Raw genomic sequence first — 20731 nt, forward strand, 5'->3', positions numbered from 1 at the left:
AGGGCCGACGCGCACTCAAGACAGCAAACAGAATAGAATGTAGTAAGCTAGCGCTTACGTGTTATTGCGATGCACGTATATTACAATCATTATTGAGTTTCTGCTTTGGATTAGGGCTGGAATTTGTAGTGCGTTATTCCTGTCTCTGATTTAGAAATAGTTAAAGAATTGCACGTTGTTAGTTGCTTCTATTTTGCTATCAAAAAACTATCGCAGCATTTGTTGAAAGGCATCATATAGAGCTGCATAAGGAAAATATACCTGATAAAGGCAATAAAGGAACTATTCCCAACAAAGTAGTACACATCGTGTTGACCCTCAGATAAATTTGTTATTATTAGTTAACTATCATATAACTTTAATAATTAGTATTAGCCCTAGCCCTAGTATTATAAGTAGTAGAACGGTATTACCTTAATGCTTATAATAAAAGGGCACAGAAAAATATGCACAAAACAGAATGGAACTCGGTTACAATATCTGCTGCTGTCACTAGCCCCGCCCATACTCCGATGACCCTGTTCACACTCACAGTACTTCACAAACTCCTTCACATTTGACTACTTGGCGTAGCCAAGGTTCAGCGACTCGAGTTGGCCTATAAACGTCCCTTCTTCGCAGGTACCTAAAGCTTTTGCAACTTATCAACATATGAATTCCGTCTACTCTGATTATATATTTCAACGTCGCTCTCGCGCTAGTTTGATCTGTTTTACCTAATTTCACTCTTTACCACTTTTTCTGCTAAATTTGTAGTAGGTGAAATCGATATTAGCCTGCATTTAATTAGCATTCTACTATTAGTAGACTATTATGCATATTATTAACATTCGTGATGCAATGTTTAAAAAAAGGATAGTATTGGACCATAATTGTAGCAGAACTATTTACAAATGTGAATGGAGAGTTGTGTAACTTTGTCTTAACTGCAGAGTTATATCGAGGAGTGTATTTCTTCATTAACCGCGTGAGCGTCATCAGATTTGTTAATGTATAAACTAATCTCAAATGCTTCGTTGCATCGGGCAAACTGCAGCCACAACCAAGACCAGCATTGTCCCTCTTAAAACCACTGGGTACTCCCTATTGGTGGTACTGAGACACAGACAAACCCACACACATCTCTGCATGGAAGAAGTGTAGCAAACGTCACCTGTCAAAAGAAAGCCAATTAAGTGTGGAAACTGATGACTTGTCTGTAGCCTATTTCCCTTTTTATATGCATAGTGTTGTGCATTGCATATGTAATAGCATACCATTTTTATTGTTGTGGCACTAATTTCCTCCCTCCCACAGAAGCTCACCTTTTGCTTGTTCATTTGGTTTCATTCTTAGTGTTTAACAGCAGCTGTGTGCAACATGCGGGTGGCGGTGATAGGAGCTGGGGTGATCGGCTTGTCCACAGCCAAGTGCATCTACGAGCAGTACCACTCCACACAGCGCGACCTGACCATCGAGGTGTACGCCGACCGCTTCACGCCTCTTACCACCAGTGATGGAGCCGCGGGCCTCTGGCAGCCATATCTCTACGACAAGGGCCGCACGGAGGAAACGTAGGCCTGGCATGCTGTCGTCTTCTCTTTGTGTACAGGCCTTGTGGTTCGCTAGTTAGAGCATTAGCGTGCAAGATAAGCTTAAATGGATGAGTCTGCAATGACGAGAGATGAGAGACTATCCAATGCTTAGTTTTTTATTCAATCTATGCAGTTACTTTCACTTTACATGTGATTTCATACTTTTATATGAGCATAGTACTGTTATAAAGGAGCTTTCCGACACACAGTATCTTATATCTCATGAGCAGTCACAAATCAAAAGCCCATAAAGAAGTGTGTCAATTTGGACTTTACAATTGGACTTTACATGACACTGTTTCCTCAGATAGGACGGAGGAAGCAGTGATTTGACCACAGCCACACCTGCATAGGGACTTGTTGATATAACAACATGTTTAATGTGTTTAAAAACATATTTTTGCATCACATTTACCACTTTTGAATATTTTGTGTAATACCATGCATTCAGAAAGTGGAACAAGGAGACCTTTGACTACCTGCTCAGTGCGCTGAGTTCCCCTGAGTCGGTGAAGATGGGGATATTCCTTCAGTCAGGATACAATCTCTGTTCTGATTATGCACCTGTGAGTTCTACTCTTTTGCCTTCTAAACACGAAGCTAATGCTCAGTTTTACAATAAAGAAAGAGCAGTCCATAACCGTTATATTCATGGTTTGTAAACTATGTAAACAGCATCATGTGACATTTCCATATCTTTATGGTGTTCATTGTTCAAATGAGAGTCCTTGGTATAATAAGCAGGTTATAATTTAACCTGGCTCAAGATAAGTCTCTCTTCTGGTCCTGTTTGAGTGCACAACTTTAAGGCCTGATATAAAGACACATACACAAACAAACATTTATGTTCACAGCTGAATAATAGAAGACCAGAACTCAACAGCCAAAAAGGGTTATAAAAGCTGTTCTGATAACAGCATTGAGCTCTTTCTCCCAGTTGACGGTATTACTATCCATAACATAACATAAGAATATGATTTTCATTGAAAACACATGATTCTTGAGGTCCTATTTCAATTAGCTGTTATATTTGTTACTGTTTACAATTGAATACAATAGGATGCACCACACGGCCTGCAGATCATAAATCATTAACACATTGTGCCTCAGCTACAGAAGGCTCAGGGTGGGGGGGCCCAATCTTTGTGCTTTCATTGCGTATTATTAATATTTTTGAATTTACGTAGTCATGTTTGCAGTGAAATATTTTCCTAGGAGGAGGGGGTTGTGTGTCCCCCTCCCCCCCTGGGATTTCTGCCTATGCCCTCTGCACATTTCCAACTTATAACGAATGATGACGTCCTAGATACTACACATACAGTATACACATAAGGAACTATTAGGGGTGTAACAAAAAACGATTTGAATCGGAAAATCGATTTTGATTTAAAAGATGCAAATCTTCTGAATCGAACTGAATCGAATCGTTCCATTTAAAAGATTTATCGTTCCTGAATTGTATCGTACCCCATGTATCGAGATACGCATCAAATCGTCTTTTATTGGAGAGATGCACACCCCTAACAAATACACTTCTTCTCTTGTCTTTGATAAATCTTTTTGAAGGAAATGCCACATTTACAAGTAAATTCATTTTATGAAATGATTGTCTACTTTCAACAAGAAATCCATTGCATCATACCCTCTCGAATTGAGCCGTGCCACATCGAATCGAATCAAAATCCTTCTGAATCGAACTGAATCGAATCGTTCCATTTTAAAAATTTATCGTTCCTGAATTGTATCGTACCCCATGTATCGAGATTCGAATCGTCTTTTATTGGAGAGATGCACACCCCTAGGAACTACGCATTAGGGTAACAGGTCCAATCAAAACTATGAAACATTACTATTTCAATTAATCGCAATGAATTGTCATCACGTTGTGTCTCTGTTGCAGGAGCCCTCCTTTAAAGACACTGTGCTGGGCTTCAGACACCTCACCAAAAGAGAGCTGGACATGTTCCCTGGATACAAGTATGTCATGTGGGATTGGAGGGTGGAATAAACACAACAAAGGATACATGAGTTATGATTATAATGTCATTTCTGTGTGTTGATATTTTAGTCATGGCTGGTTCAACACTGCTCTCATGCTTGAAGGGAAAACGTATTTACCGTGGCTGACGGATTGGTGAGTTTTTATATCTCACTCATTATTATATATTTAATTATTTACATGTAAGACCCGAAGAACTGTGTCATAACACAATGAGCTAAAACAGAACAGCAACACTACAGTGTGCTATTTATATATATATATATGTACAGTGTATATATATATATATATATTTGTATATATCTTCTGTTTTCGTCTATTTATCCTCCAGCTCATAATGTCTATATCAGAATTGTAGATTATGCAATTTATTTTTATGATTTCAGTGTAATACCTTCTGTAATTTAGAGGCAATGCTAGAAAAACGATTATAAATATAGTTGCAAGCAACCATGAAGGGGTCCTACTGTATGACCGTATGACTGACCGTATGACCGCATGAATGACAGTATGACCGTATGACCGACAGTATGAACGTATGACCGACACTATGACCGTATGACCGACAGTATGTACGTAGACGTATGGCGAGCTTGGTCGGTATGGTAATATGGCATTGGTATGCCTTAAAGATCCCATGGCATGCTATTTTACTTCAAGACGTTCAATGAGCTCTCCACAAACGTGCCGTTTTTAGAGGCGGGTCAAGGTGGAGGGTGGGGGTGTTGCCCTGAGCAGCTTGTGGCCACGGTACCATGCGCTAGTGTTTACAGTGGAACACTGAACACTCCGGGTGCTCTGGCGGGAGTCCTGGAGCTCTATATCTAAATAATATCATATTATATTTAGATATCTATATAATATAATATATTGTCATGGTCAAAAGCTGTTTGCGCCTCTGGATGATATTATGAATCTCAAACGACTGCGTCGGGTTCTCAGATGCCTCTGGTTCTTCCACTTCCACGTCAATATTAATTACAGACTGAATCGCGAAATGGAGGAGAAAGGGATTGTTGCCCACGATTGTTGCCCGGGGTTGTCTGCGTCGGGTTGGTTGAGAAGGAATTGGGAACTGCGACATGGAGGAGAAAAGGATTGTTGCCCAGGATTGTCCGTCAGAGCCCCGCTGCCCACTGAACGCTGCCCGTTTCCCAGGGTTGTCTCCCGCCGGAGCCCCGCTGCCCGCCCAGCCCTGCTACCCGCTGAACGCCCCCGGGGCTGCCCGCCCAGCCCCGCTGCCCGCTACAGCGGGGCTCCGGCGGACAATCCTGGGCAACAATCCTTTTCTCCTCCATGTCGCGGTTCCCAATTCCTTCTCAACCCGACGCAGTCTAGTCTTTTCACCAAATGGGAGCTTTATGCAAGCTTGCGTTATTGTGTTGCGTGTTATGCGCCATAACACCAACAGAACGGTTATCCAAATAACAAAGAACACTTGCGTTACAGTGTGTGTATTCACACACACACATGTGGCGCTCGCACGGTCCTAGCTCATTGTATCATTGGCGGGCCAAATTCTCTGAGCGGGCCAAGCAGAGAAAGGGGAGGTAACATGGCCCCATATGACGTCATATGGGGCCGGAAGCCAAATCGAAGTGTTTCAGCAATCCTTTTTTTAAAGGCGGAGCAAGATACCTACTTCTCGGTTTACACCTAATGCAATTTTTAGCTACTGGGGGACCATAGGGAGGCTAGGGGAACTCAACTTAATGTTAGAAAACCTCATAAAGTGAAATTTTCATGCCATGGGACCTAAAAACTAAACAATCACCAACCAGGTTTCTAAAGCATAGTGTGTCAAAATCCACTGTCAAACGGAGGTTAGTGAAATTACGTGTGTACAGCTTCAAGGCCCAGCCTGCATTGTAGAGAGACCGCGGTTCAGAAGGGAGAACTTCAAACAAATGTTTTTTGGTTGTTTTTTCAGATATAGTCTTCAAATTTGGCATGGGTATACTATGGAATCTTAATAGCCATATTCAACAGATGAGCCTACGTGTTTTGGATACAATGTTAGAGCTGTTTAAACGTGTTGCAGAGCTGTATACCAGTGGCGATTTCTCTAAGACTGCAAGGGAAGCTCAGCTTCCACTAAAATTTCAAAAATGTAATGGTCAAATATATACTGTTTTGTTAACATTTCATTGACTAAAAATGCGTTACAACACGTCCATCTCGAAGACGAGTTTGTTCAGAATCAGCTGCTTATCGCAGGTCGACTGACTCGATTTCCTTCTCATACATTCCCGTAGCGTCACAGTGCATTTGCCTGTCGAAGCTCAGCGTCCATCCACTTCAATGGGGCTGCATAGAACAATTTTTAGTGCGAAAGTCGACGGTCATTGGATAATACTGCGATTATGTCCTCCCACGGACGCTCAGCGTCTCTGGGGGTGAATGGAGGAGTGGGCTGGCCTGGATCTTCTTCTGGCTTCTGCGTGATGATTGGGGGGTCTGAGTTTCTGTTTGATTGACAGCGATTTTGAACTATAAAAAGTCGCCGGAGCTTGATATTTGCTTGGCGAAATTGCTAGACAATTTTAATCATACATTTCATACACTTATTCACACAATTCCTTGCTTCAGTTTAACATAATTCCCACATTTAATTGTTTAAGTTTAATATTGTTTTTGTAGTTGGCCATCACTTTGATTCAGGGAGCCTGAGGTCTGAATTCAAGTCCTGTATTCAGATCGGACTTGCAGGGTGACAGGGGAAAGCTGTGTTATTTCTTGGTGTTCCTTAAAGACATGGAGTTGGACAGTGCTATGCCTCAGCTTTACAAACTGTTCTCATTAGTGGCAACAATTGGAGCTACATCTGCAGGTGTAGAAAGGAGCTTCTCCTGTTTAAAGCGGCTCCTACACCTAACACAATGGACCAAGACCGCAGCCTAGCTCTGCTGGCCATTGAGAGGACACTGGTCAAGTCACTGGAAAAGACAGCTAGTTGGTATGACAGAGCATTTCCTTGAAAAGGAGCATAATTTACATATACATAAATTGACAATTTATATGATGTAGGCCGAAAATGAGCTTCCCCTCTTTGAAAGACCAGCAGCCGCCACTGCTGTATACATATGCATGTATTTCACTTTTAACACTTTTAATTTAACACCATATAGTCCCACAGTTACCTGGTACATGTGTGCCGAGTTTGCAGCTTTTCCCACTCTCGGCACCAAAGGAGTTAATGTGTGGGTGTGTGGTCAAGTTGTGGTCACTATATGTATCACAAGTTTCATGCAAATTGCACCTTCATAGTGGTAATGGCAGCCTGTTGAATTCCTGAACTTCAAGGCCTTGTTATAGCGCCACCTTATTCTGGCCCATCTTTTGATTCCCTTACTAACTTTACGAGTTCTACAAGCCTGCCAATTTTTATAACTTTTGGAGCTAAAAATTCAGGTTAAAAATAATAATAAATAATACTAACAAATACAATAGGGTTCCTACGGATTTCGTAGGACCCCTAATTAAAATCTGGTTTTGCATGAATTACAGGTTACAAAACAGAGGGGTGAAATTCTACCACAAGAAAATTGAATCTTTTAAAGAGGTTAGTGCAAATGTTTTCCTGGAAAATGTAATAAAAAATGTATGTTATTGTTTATAATATACAATATCCACCCATTGAGGAATTAGCTTTGTTTTTGTGTTTTTTTTGTTTGTTTTTTTGATTTGTAATAAAGGGTCAACAATCATTGAACTCAACAGCACATTTTGCAACTGTTGGTTTTTGATTGTTTCAATAATGGAATGGTGCACTCTAATGTAATGGTTCCATCTAATGGAATGATATCATGCTATCTAATGGTGGCAAGTAATGTAATGGTGCCTTCTAATGTAATCATGACGTCTAATGTAATGATTCAATCCAATGTGATTGTGCCTTGTAATGTAATGGTGCCATGTAATGTAACAATGCCGTCTAATGTAATGCTGGCCTGCAATCGAATATTGCCATGTAATGGTGCCATCTAATGTAACAGTGCTGTTAATATGTAATGGTTCTGTTTAATGTAATCGTGCCATATAATGAAGTGGTGCTATTAGTGTATACATTGCCATAAAAACCATGCTAATAATGGCGTCCCATTTGAGTCTGACATTACATAATAACCTATACATTATGGTTTGGTTATTTTAAAACAGAACCTTTAAATGCATAATGCATGAGTCGTGTTTGTTGTGTTTTGTTTAGTTAGCAGATGCTGGGGTGGACATCATTATCAACTGCTCAGGGGTGAGGTCAGGGGACCTGCAGCCCGACCCTCAACTTACGCCTGGCCGGGGCCAAATCATTAAGGTGACTGCTGTTCTATCATAGCAATCCTTTTAGAGTGACTACATTGGCCATTGGAAGTCACATCTAAGACCCCAAGTACATGTTGATATTGTTTATGTGTTTATGTATGTGATTTTTTCTGAACTCACCACCTCTTGCTGTGTCTGTGCTTTTTCAAATTGGGCAGTTGGCGGGACATTTACGTCGGTTTTATTCAAAAAGAGTCAAACAGCTCTCATATCTGTATCTTTGTTTTGTCCAACAGATGTGAGCACACACACACACAAAATTATTCAAGCCCTTCTTAGATGTGACAAATTTATATTATATTTGTCTAATGAAATATATATGAATTCAAATAAAAACCAAAATAGTTTAACATGTATAGGGGTATATAATAGTATAAAATAGTATAACATGTACAATGTATTCATTGTCTCTGCTGACCTATCCGTTCAACCCAAAAAGATTGATGTCAATTAGGGGAGCATGCGCAGGTGAGGTGACCACGCCCTTGCTCTTTCCACGCCCAGAGGCACACGCCTCTGGGCGTCTAGGCAAACGACATTGTTGCCACAGTTATGGGCATTCACACAGTCTGTCAGTTTGAGGAGCCAGATGACATTGGAGTCGTCATTGAAGGCGTGAAAGTCCTCACCAATGTCGGAAGTGCTACAATGGCTTTCATCATGTGTTTGGGCTTATCTATGCTCTGGATCTTAGTTTCCCAGACAACCTGAAATACACTTTTGAGTTTGTCCAGAAAATCCTCATGAATCTGGATGGACACAGGCTCAACACCAAAATACAGCAGTTGAAAATCAAACTGTTCATGTGAAAGGAGGAACGGGTGACCAATAACACTGGGACTGACACTTTCTTTTTTCTTTTTTTTTAACTGAGCTTTGAGCCATAAATTTGAGCTTTGAGCCATAAATAATACAGGATTTTACAGGTCTGTAATTGCTCCTCCCTGATTTTTCTTTTCAAATGTTTGCGTGCATGAGAACAGTTGCATTTTGAGCATGTGCATATGCACATATTGTATTCAGAGCTCTATTGACCTTTTGAGGACCTCTATTGAGGAATTACTACTAATACTTACTTATTTTGAAGTCTTGTTCAAAATAAATAAATTTGGCTGCACTAATGATCCGGTTTGGTTTAAATAAAAGCACCTCAAACAGGTAATGTCTCATGTATGTTATATGAGGTTATAGGGGTGGGGGGGGGGATTTTTGAATAATTCATTTTCAATTAACCATATATTTTTAGGTTGAACAAACACAATTTATTTTAACTACTTTAATATAATCATTTTTGTTTAGCTCTCTTTGACACAAATATGTAGAGGTAACTCAATTAAATTTCATTAGATAGATTGAAATTTAGTTAGAATTTAGTTTCAGCTGGACCAACTTAAAAAAAAAATGGTAGATGAACTCAAATACATTATATTGAATGATGGATGGACATGTTTTAGGTTGGGGTAACATATTTATTGGATGGAAATTCTGCCAATTCTTCAATTTAATTGAGTTCATCCAATGAGTTATTTTTTTGAGTGGACATTGTCTAGTATTCTTCGATATTGCACACAAACAAACCAATCCAAGGTTTTGATTCGCCCTTCGTCAAGGGGCTTTCTTGGTTCATTGGAGTGGGCGGGGCTACACACATACTCTGTTTGCATACTGCATACTCTGAATGTCCACTGGTTTAAACACACCTACCAAATATAATCATGCTTTTTCCAGTAGTTGCAAATTGGATAGCTTCCAATGGGGAAGGTTTTGGTATTAGTATTTGGAGGGACACGGACGCTGCTTGGCAGATGTTCCAATCTCACTGTCTTGCCTGTGTGAATCCGAGGGGTATATTCCCTTCCCCTTCGCTTTCTTGGTTCATTGGAGCAGGTGGGGCTGCGCACGGAGACCTCTTTAGAATGGTTTGCATACTCTGAATGTTTTTTTTTTTTTCTATTCATGCCACTCGCATGCAAGAATGTATGTAATGAGTGTATGCTACGAACGAGATTCATTAATTACAAATGCAAAAACGGCAACATATTATTTGTTTTGGTGACCACTTGTTTTTTATCCCGACTAAAGCCTCGTAGGACAGTTCCTCTGCATCTTCCTCGCAGATCGCACCATCTTTCACCGTCTTGGTTAAATGCGACTGCATCACCTTCTCTCCATGGTAGTCAGCAGCTCGCGGATCTCACCATCTCTCCAGTTAGAACTACTGTACTCATGTTGATATCGCTGCATTGTCTCTGTAGTAGAGCCATAATGCAGCAACACCTCTACCCAAGTCCCGCCCCTGGTACCGCAATGCCGTCTAATCACATTTACATGAAAATGAAACCCCCAATATGTGTAGGGTTCGAGAGGGGACATTAGTGTGTGAAATCAAGCCGGTGTATTACCTGGGTCAGTGTAAAGCGCGGACCATGCCGGGAAAAAGGCGGGTATAAGACGGGCATATTTGGCAGTGTAAAGACGACTTATGCTATTTATAGAGAAAATATCCCTGGATGGTTTGCCATGTTTTATTCTGGAGAAATGTTTTTGTTCAGATCATTTTTGTTAATGGAGTTAATAGCTGCAGTATACAATTTACACAATGCAGATCTAACCATAAATGGTTTAATAGTTGTTGTATTAAAAAAATATTAACACCCTGTCCATTGGTATTTAATGTATGGGTTTTCATTCCTCTCTCTTTGTTTCAGGTTGATGCACCATGGCTAAAGCATTGGGTTCTTACCCACAATAAAGCATCTAGCACCTACAATTCCCCTTACATCATTCCAGGGTAACTCAATATACTTTTTGACCAAGTTCACTTAGTTTCTTATCAACTATAAGTCATTATTTGATTTTGAAAGTTCTCCTACACTATGTCTATTTTAGGTTTACTTGCTTATCACATATATTCTGTGGTGGTGTACTATCAGAGTGCATGGTTGGTAATACTGAAGATGATATATTTGTTTGCCTTTGGGGTATTAGTCCTCTGCCTTTAACCCAGCTCTTGGAGCAGTTGTCTCAGCCCCATGGACGGCCCAGGCAGTAGTATTTATTATATACACCCGGAAGAAACCCACATTAACATGGGCAGAAGAATCAACATCCACCCAGAAATGTCCCAGCAGGACCTTTCTGCTGCGAGGCATCAGTGCTAACCGCTGCACCACAGTGTCTTGCAGTTAGGATGATGTTGTATAATAGAAAAACACAGATCCATCCTCCCGTCCATAGGAGCCGTCTGGTGACCGTGGGCGGGGTGTTTCAGGTGGGCAACTGGAGTGAAGCCAACAACTCAATCGACCACAAGAAGATCTGGGAGGAGGCCTGCTGCTTGGAGCCCAGCCTCAAGGTGGGAGGTTGTTATATAACCCAGCACTAAAAACTCTTTGGTGGGTCACACCCACTTTTACATGGAATTTACAGTGTCTAAAGATAAATCAGTGTATGGCATGACACATGTCCCAACCTCATTACTGTGCTGCCCATGTATAATACATTGGGTTAAGTAAATAAGGTGTATGTTGGCTTTAATAATTCACATATATCAAGCTTCACAATAAGATATTAATATTGTACAACAATATATGGCAGGTTAGCTGCTTGCTACTTCCCACCCACATTTAGGGAAAACTGATTCAACCCCCTTAAAACCATATATTTTCTAAAACCATATAACCTGAAGTTGTCATTCAACTTGAAGTGTGGCATTTTCCATTTTAAAGTCTTCCCCAAGTCTTGTGAAAATCATATGGTGTAAGGAGGAGGCCTTAGTTTGGGTAAAGTGTCACCGTTTTAGTTTTTCTATGACAAAAACACTACATGTTTGGAGGTTTTTACACAGCTGAACCGAAAATGTCCCCAGATTTTGTCTCAGAAATCTGATCACCTTACCCTGACCCCACCTTTCAGTTCCCTGGCAAGAACCTGTGCAAGATGGCGCCAGTCTGTTTGGTGATTTGTCTTCCACGGGCGCTCTGTTTAACATTTGTTATAGCCCTGTTTTTATGCTTCTATCTGGATGTGTCTGCCCTACTGTGCAATGATTGTCAAGTCCTGTTTATCATCCGCAACCTAAATCTCTGTGAGGCTCAGACAGCTAGACCCGAACTAAGAGATTGGACCAAACCTCCCCCTCCTGTACTGTCAGGTATCCCAGCTTACCTGCACCGCACGCCTGCGGCCCCTCCTCGCAAGTAGCACTCCAGGAGACGAGGAAGGAGGAGAGGTCTGCTGGTGAAACTCAAGATCCAACTGCCCTCTAATCAAGCTGCCGCTCTGCGTTTAGTGCAATGGCTCCATCCTGTTGTCTCTGCCTCGCCTGTTACTCCTGTTGAAGCCTTCCTCAACCGTGATGCTGCTATGCTGCTGCTATGCTGCCTTGTCCACCATTGTTTCCAGCCCCTCAGGCTGTCCCCACAGCGTTGTCCGGACCATGTCGTACTCAAGTCCCCACTCGATGGCGTTCCCAGGTGCAGCCGTGGTGTTGACCACTCTAGCCTACGCCTGTTAAAGCACACCGGACCATCGTCTAGCGACGAGCTAACCCTCCAGATGGCCTTGATAAACGTGCGGTCCCTGGCGAGCAAAACATTCATGCTTAACGACTTTTTTATCTCCCGGGAGCTGGACTTTCTGTTTCTGTGTGAGACCTGGCTCTCTACGGGCGAAAACACGCCGTTCTCTGAACTCCTTCCACTGGACTGTAACTTTTGAAATTCCCCCCTGAGTGACTGGGAGAGGTGGAGGTGTCGCCTCTGTTTACAAGTCTGTGTTTCACTGTCGGCAGATTCCACACGCTGGTTTTGCTAGCTTTGAACTGCAACTGTTTGAAATAATTCAGTCTTTCCCCATTTTGTATGCAGTGGTGTACTGCCCACCTAAATTCAACAAAGACTTCATCCATGACTTGCTGATTTTTTATCTGGGCTTATGGTAAAATATGATCACATTACAATATGTGGTGATTTTAATGTCCATGTTTGTTGTGAGTCACAGCCTTTGACCCAGGACTTTTTGAACCTCCTTGACTCATTCAGTCTTAACCTGTTACTATCTCAGTGCCTCCCCCCTCGCAAACTTCAGTAATTAATCACTCAGCTCACCTGAGCTCAGCCAGCTCGTTAACGGTCGGCCATGGTCTCAGATCAAAGCTTTCAATTTATAAAGACAACCCGGAAACTGAGCGACCTGAGATTTTAATTGTTGGAGATTCTATCTTCAGATTCGTGAAGCTTCCTGGTGCTATTATGTACTGTCTCTCAGGAGGCAAGACAGCTGATTTCACAGAAATTATTCCAGCTCTCCTCGACATCCATCCCTCTGTCCACACTGTGATAGTGCACGCTGGCACAAATGATGTCATGTCCAGGCAATCCATTAAGCTGCATTATGAACTTGAGTCTCTAGCCTCCACAGTTGAAAGCCTGGGGAAGAGATGCGTCTTGTCCGGTCCTATTCCCACTATGACCAAGAGCTCTGAACGTTTTAGCCGTCTTTTTTATTAGTCATTTTGATTCCTTCTGGACTGAGTGGGACCTGTTTAAATATGACGGGCGGCATCTTAACAGGAAAGGAACAGGAATATTGATTGGGAATTTTATTAATTTTATTGCTTTTAGCCTTAATTGATGGTTTCCCCAGCAAGACCCTGCCCAGCATTCTGGCTCTGTACTTCATAGCCCTGTCCCAGACAATGCGGGTCCTGCTGGTGCTGATTTTGTTTCCCTCACTAATTCATTCATTCCTGTTAGAATCACTGAAAGGCAGTGAGCAATACCAAAATCTACTCACAGTCCACACAGAAACAATGTCATCTCAGTTAAAACCACTTCTTCAATCCCTGCTGCAAATAAGTCTTTTATCTGCCAAGATTCAATCATGACCAACAATATTGACTTATTTTGTATCACAGAGTCCTGGATAAATCCTGATGTATGTGCCCCTCTCATTGAGTCATCCCCCCCAGAATATTTATTTTTCCACCAGCCAAGAATGACAGGCCGAGGGTGTGGCCTTGCAGTAATACACAGAAATGTTTTTAGTTGTTCTCCAGTCTCACTTGGCTGTTTCTCCACCTTTGAGTGTCTTGGTTTTATTTTAAAGAATAAGCTGCCCACTATATGTGTTTTAATCTACAGACCCCCTAAACTTACTTCTGGTTTTATTCAGGAATTGTCTGACCTTTTATCAGTCATTATATTACAATATGATAGAGTCCTTATTCTTGGTGATTTTAATATCCATGTTAGTTGCCCTTCTTCCTCCTCGTTTGCTTCTGATTTTATCAAACTTTTAGATTATTTTAATCTGACCCAACATGTGAAGCTCCCCAGCCATGACAAAGGGCACACACTTGACCTTGTGCTCTCCCATGGTTTTTGTGTGGATGATGTGAACCTGGTCGATTTTTCTGTCTCTGATCACAACGCAGTGCTCTTCCAGGTTCCATTCCTCTCTGCTGACCCCAAACCCACCACACTGATTTGCCCCCGCCCCCTAAATTCACTCTCTGTTCCTCGCTTCTGTCAAGCCTTCATTGCCTCAAACACATTTTCTAACACCGGTGAACAACATGGCCTCACCATAGATGAGCTGGTCAGTATTTTTCACAGCTCCTGCACAAATATTTTAGATCTTATAGCTCCAGTCAGATATAAAAAACCGAAGCCTTCTTCTCTGCCATGGTTGAATGACAAAATAAGGTTTTTAAAGAGACAATGCAAGAAGGCAGAGCGGAAATGGAAAAAGGATCAACTCAGTGTCTCCCTTGCTTCTCTAAAAATTCTAATGTTCACTTGCCAGTGTACAATCAAGAAGCAAGGAGCACCTATTTTTCTGAACTGATCACTAAACAGGGTCGTAATCCCAGAATCCTTTTTAAAACTGTAAATTCTGTGATTGGTCCCCCCCTTAGCCAGCCAGTTGAATCTTCCCCAGAGATATGTGAAGAATTTCTGAATTATTTTTGTAACAAGATAGTGGAGATTCGGAAGCACTTCAACACTGAATGCAGAGAGCTTGATGTTGACTCCTGCCCACTTTCAACATTAACCCACTTCAGTGAAATCTCTCTGTCAACCCTGGAACGCACTGTTGCACTTTCAAAATCATCCTCCTGCCCTTCTGACTGCATTCCCACTTGGTTTTTAAAAACTGTATTTCAGACTGTTGCTCCAAATATTTTAGCTATTATAAACTGCTCTCTGTCTTCTGGTCTTAGTTTAGTTTAGTTTATTGTTTTATTGTACGTGGACAGTCCCAATTGATCAACTGCATTAAATACAGTAAAAAAGGGCAGCTTTAGCCAGCATGGCTAATATCCTGCTGTAGTCCCCGGCCAGATGAAAATGGGCATCCTAAAAACAAACAACAACAACAATATATTACAACACAATGATTAAAAAGAATCAATAGGGATAGGATAGAACAGGTAGGCATCGGTACAATCATGCAAGGACAGCACATAGAAACATACAAGAGCAGCACATGCAATATACCAGTAATCACACACAATAGGCTACATCAGCACATACTGTACACTCTGGGATGCAGACAGACAGGGGTGCATGCAGACATCACATAGACAAATAAAAACACAGACAGGCAGCATGATCATGACGCAAGTAACACAATATCTTAGTGGGTACAGGTGTAATTATGAGCGAGCCATGTTTTTAGTTTGGATGTAAAAGTACAGTATGTATGTATTTCTTTAATATGCGTAGGAAGTGAATTCCAATGTTGTAATGCTTTAACAGAAAATGATAGCTGGCCAAATTTACTTTTCCTGAATGGGACTGTTAAGTCACCACGAGTGGCGCTTCTAGTGATCTGACTAGTGTTACTGCGTTGGTTTATGAATGAGTTCAATGGTGGAGGAGCTAAGCTATGCAGGATTTTAAAGATGTTCCTATATTTTATGATATCCTCCCAGCTCAGAAGCTTATGTTTGTGTAAGATGGTGCAATGATGTGAGCTGTTCGGTTTCTGGTCCAAAACTTTAAGGGTTTGCTTGTACAGCGTTTCCAAAGGCTTCAGTGTTGAGCTGTTGTTTTGTCCCCAGCTTGTGAGGCAGTATGTTATGTGCGACATGATCATGGCATTCACATATAATTTGGCAGCATTAAAGGTCATGGTATTTCGAATATATTTAAAATTTGCTAAACTAAATCTAATTCTTTGACTCACTTTTTTTATATGTGTTTTGAATGTTAAATTGGAATCAATAGTGATTCCCAGATATTTTACCTCTGACACAATATCAATATTATGACTCGATATAGTTATGTTCGGCACAATGTTGCACTGCCTTTTAGTAAAGAACATTCCCACTGTTTTATTTAAATTAAGTTGGAGGCAGGAACAGTTTAACCACTTCGAGATCTGCTCTAACGCTGACGTAAGTTTAGCAGCTGCCAACTGCTTTGTTTTAGCATGCACATACATTACAGTGTCGTCCGCATATAACAAGGTTTCCACATCAGGACAGACTGATGGCAGGTCATTAATATATAAAGAAAACAGCAGTGGACCGAGGATTGACCCTTGTGGTACTCCAGTGTACAACTCAAGAGCTGGAGAGAGTTGGTTGTTAACAACAACATGTTGACATCTACCAGTCAGGTAGGATTCAAACCACCTAAGTGCTAATGGGGAAAAATTGAAGGAAGACAGTTTGCTCAGGAGCACCTTATGGTTGACTGTGTCGAAGGCTTTGCGCAGGTCTAAAAACACTGCCCCAACAACACCTCCTTTGTCAACCATAGCTCGAACCTTGTCTATGAAAAGGCAGTTGGCTGTTTCAGTGGAGTAGTTTGCCCTAAAGCCGAACTGCATAGGATGAAGATTAAATTGACTGTTGTTCAAGAAGGAGACAAGCTGCTCGGATATCCACTTTTCAGCAACCTTGGATGCTACAGGTAGGATGCTAATTGGGCGATAATTGCTGATGTTTTGAGGGTCACCTGATTTAAAGATAGGGGAGACAATTGCAGTCTTCCAGGTGTTTGGAAATACTCCCTGCAATATTGATAAATTTACAATTTGTGAGATAGGACAGGCTAGATGGTCTTTTAAAGATTTGAGCATTGCTGAATCCATCCTGTATATATCCTTGGCCGTTGAAGTTTTAAGAGAGTTAATTATCGCCTTAGTTTTTAGTTCAGAGATGGGTTGAATACAAAAGGAGGCCTTACTGTTATCAGTTTTAACGACAGTTTCTGTTACTGAGGGAAAAGTTTGCGCGATCTCAGCCACAGAGTCAATGAAATAATTATTAAAAGCTGAGGCAATTTGTGCTGGATTTTGTGTTAGCTTATCATTTATTTTCAACTCTAATTGTTTCTTAGCCTTGTGGTTAATTCCCATTAGATTTTTTATTTGTTCCCAGATCAGTTTGGTATTACCTTTTGCCTCATTAATAATTGTTATAAAAAAGTTGGCCTTGGCATTTCTTATGGCTTTTGTAGCTTTGTTGCGTAGCGAAGTAAAACCTGTGCCTATCAGTGGTTGATTTTGTTTTCAGAGCTCTTTTCAGTGAGAGGTCTCTTTCTTTCATCAATTTAAATATATCATTATTTAGCCAGGGAAGTGTATTGTTCTTATTTTTTCCCTTGTTTCTGATTTTTCGAGTGAACTCATTGACTAAATTGCCTAACTTGGTTACAAACAGTCTACAGTCATCTTCCACACTGTTCCTATTTAGAATATCCGCCCAATTAGTCTGTTGCACTGCTCTTTCAAAATGTACAAATTCTCTCTTTGGGATTCTGGGTTGTTCCATAGGTTTACAAGGACGAAGGAAACGCTTATTTGTAAGTTTCCTGGACATTAGTATTAAATTATGATCAGATAGACCAGTGATGAAGTTAAATGTTTTAACAACTCTCTCAGGCTTGTTGCTGAATATTAAATCTATCTGTGTCTGGGAGGACGTAGTTATTCTAGTTGGTCCTTCTATGAGTTGCATGAAATCTAGACCATCCATTATCTGTTTAAGGGCTTTTCTATTTGTCTTGTCAAGCCAGTTACAATTAAGATCCCCAAGTAGTATTAATTCTTTTTTGAAATCACATGCTTGGAGCAGTTTTTTGAATGTAGTGAAAAAGTCATTATTAGCAGAAGGTGGACGATATATTACAATAAGCATGAAGGACATTTCAGGAGACAACATTACTTTCAGTCCAAGACATTCTAAGTCATGATTAAAAGGCCAACATATTTGTTGACATTTAAAATGATCTCTGATATAGATCATGACCCCACCCCCTCTACCATTAGATCGATCTTGTCTAAAGATTTTATAACCTGGCACTTCCAGAGCAGCTGATGGAGAGTTGCTGTGTAACCATGTCTCTGACAGGCATAAGAAGTCTAGGTTAGAGTTTTCAAGGAGATGGCGGACTTGATCAGCTTTAGGAGTGAGGCTGCGAATGTTAATATGTCCTCCAAAAACACCTTTGGGTTTACGTTGCTGATCCCAGATCACCAAAGATTGGTTAACAGTTTTGAAGAAATTTAGTTTGCGGTGTTTTTTCATAACAGGATTAACGCCGGTTTTGCGCGCGTGACTTTTCCTACTGTCACGGTGACTTTGAACGCAGCACCCGACCTCCGGGTCATCTGGGTTGCGGAAGTCAGTCGGGTTGGAGACGTGTTTTCCCCTCCTATTTTAAACATTCCACTGCTTACCCCCTCTTAAAGAAGCCCTCTCTAGATCCCTCTGTTTTAAGTAATTTTAGACCCATCTCCAAGCTGCCATTCTTATCGAAGATCTTGAGATCTGATTTCCTTTGAACCTGTGGTGGCAACACTTAATCAACACTTATTCAGCAGCAGAACCATATCAGCCAAAAATATGTTCTACCATTTAACCTAGAGAGGGTAATCTAATGCAAACCAATCTACACATGTTGGGCTGTTTGATAGATAAAACAAACCCTGTGAAATAAAATCTATTCAATTATGAATTACTTTATCTTCCATCAGAATTGTCGTCTATCTATCTATTTGCATCCGCTTAAATCCTTATAATTCCTCGACAATACTGTGTGTGTGTGTGTGTGTGTGTGTGTGTGTGTGTGTGTGTGTGTGTGTGTGTTTTTAGCATGCTAGGATAGTAGACGACTGGGCAGGGCTGCGACCAGCACGGACTACAGTGAGACTAGAGAGAGAGAGGATCTTATGCGGTCAGAACGACATTGAGGTAAGGAACTCACTCAACATCATCAATATAATCGTTCTGTGTTTTATGTGATTGTTGTTTGTTATATTAGACTTGCAGATATTTTATTAAACACAAGTTATCTTCTTTATACAACACAGTTCCCTAATCTTGTTTCTGATTGGTTGAAATTAGTGGTCAAAATTATTATTAGTATTTATTTGAAAGTGTGTTGGAGAGTTACCATAACGGCTCTCTTTCAGGTAATACATTAGTAAACTAGTGTGTAGTTATGCATTACTATAACAGCCCAGTTTCAGTGGAAACATAACTTCACTAGAGTAGTAGTGAGTGACCGTAAGGGCTCTGCTTCAGGTGGTACATACACTACACTAGAGTAGTAGTGAGTGACCCTAAGGGCTCTGCTTCAGGTGGTACATACACTACACTAGAGTAGTAGTGAGTGACCGTAAGGGCTCTGCTTCAGGTGGTACATACACTACACTAGAGTAGTAGTGAGTGACCCTAAGGGCTCTGCTTTAGGTGGTACATACACTACACTAGAGTAGTAGTGAGTGACCGTAACTGCTGTTTCAGGTGATCCACAACTATGGCCACGGAGGGTTCGGTCTCACCATCCACTGGGGCTGTGCCATGGAGGCTAGCCAGCTCTTCGGCCAGATCATAGAACACGGCGCCATGACTCCCAAAGCTCGTCTGTAGACCTGGACTTCCAGTCATGTGACTGCCCCTCCAGGGGTCCACACCACCCAGGACCTCCAGACGTCCTAGAGGACAAAGGGAGAGAACGGTTCAGAATGGCCATATGGAAACCGTGCCGTGCAATGGCTGCTGGGTGGGCAGGCGTGGAATGAATAATTAATGAATTCACTAATTATTATGACAACTAGTATTAATTATATTATATGTCACGTTTTAAGGTTATCAAGTTCTCTCAACCAGATAAAGACAAATTAAAATCCATGTGACAGAGTATATAACTCAAATATAAAATACATTAGTTAGTATAGAACTGACAAGAATGCTACAAATTGTTCAATTTATTAACACATATCAATTAAAATAATGTAATACTTTAATATAATTATTAATGCAACTATAATTAAAATGTTGTCTGGATAGAGCCAGTCAACCACTCTTTGAACATTTGTTTTGGATGTTCGATAATCATGAGTTGAGTCATAATCATTTGTTGATCAATTCTCATTCTCAAACAAAGGGGCTGATGGTATAGTTAACACAAAAAGTGTTGATTAACCTTGCTAACCTTTTGTTTTCTTTTGATATTTGGATAGAATATAATACATTTGATCAATGTAGACCAAAAAACATCCAATAAAAATAATGAAATCTCTGTCTAGTTTTAAAAGAAAATGGATTGTTGTGAGGAATGTGTGGCTATGAGACTGAATATAGCACTCATTGAAGGAGGTGGCTATGAGACTGAATATAGCACTCATTGAAGGAGGTGGCTATGAGACTGAATATAGCACACATTGGCAGACAGAGGTAACTATTTGTTCACGACTAGGCCTGTGCTTAATTCCCACATACATTTAACATACCCGTTACGATATATTTAAGCAATACGACAGGCTGTGGACTGTGCTCATTATACCACAGTTAAGGGGTGGATGGAGACCCCCTTAA

The 20731-nt window shown here is 40.8% G+C and overlaps 1 protein-coding gene across 1 annotated transcript; it reads left to right on the forward strand.

Annotated features, from left to right (window-relative positions):
• Positions 1-545: 545 nt before the first annotated feature.
• LOC311342900 (D-amino-acid oxidase-like) lies at positions 546-20357 on the forward strand. The gene is made up of 11 exons (XM_084467746.1): positions 546-621; positions 1336-1553; positions 2026-2140; positions 3475-3551; positions 3643-3708; positions 7081-7135; positions 7781-7885; positions 10602-10684; positions 11131-11248; positions 19004-19102; positions 19658-20357. The coding sequence occupies exons 2-11, from the start codon at positions 1360-1362 to the stop codon at positions 19781-19783; spliced, it is 1038 nt and encodes a 345-aa protein (XP_084323872.1). The 5' UTR covers positions 546-621; positions 1336-1359; the 3' UTR covers positions 19784-20357.
• The last annotated feature ends 374 nt before the right edge of the window (positions 20358-20731 follow it).

Source organism: Micromesistius poutassou (genome assembly GCF_964030765.1).
Source record: "Micromesistius poutassou genome assembly, chromosome: 5".
Lineage (NCBI taxonomy): Eukaryota > Metazoa > Chordata > Actinopteri > Gadiformes > Gadidae > Micromesistius > Micromesistius poutassou.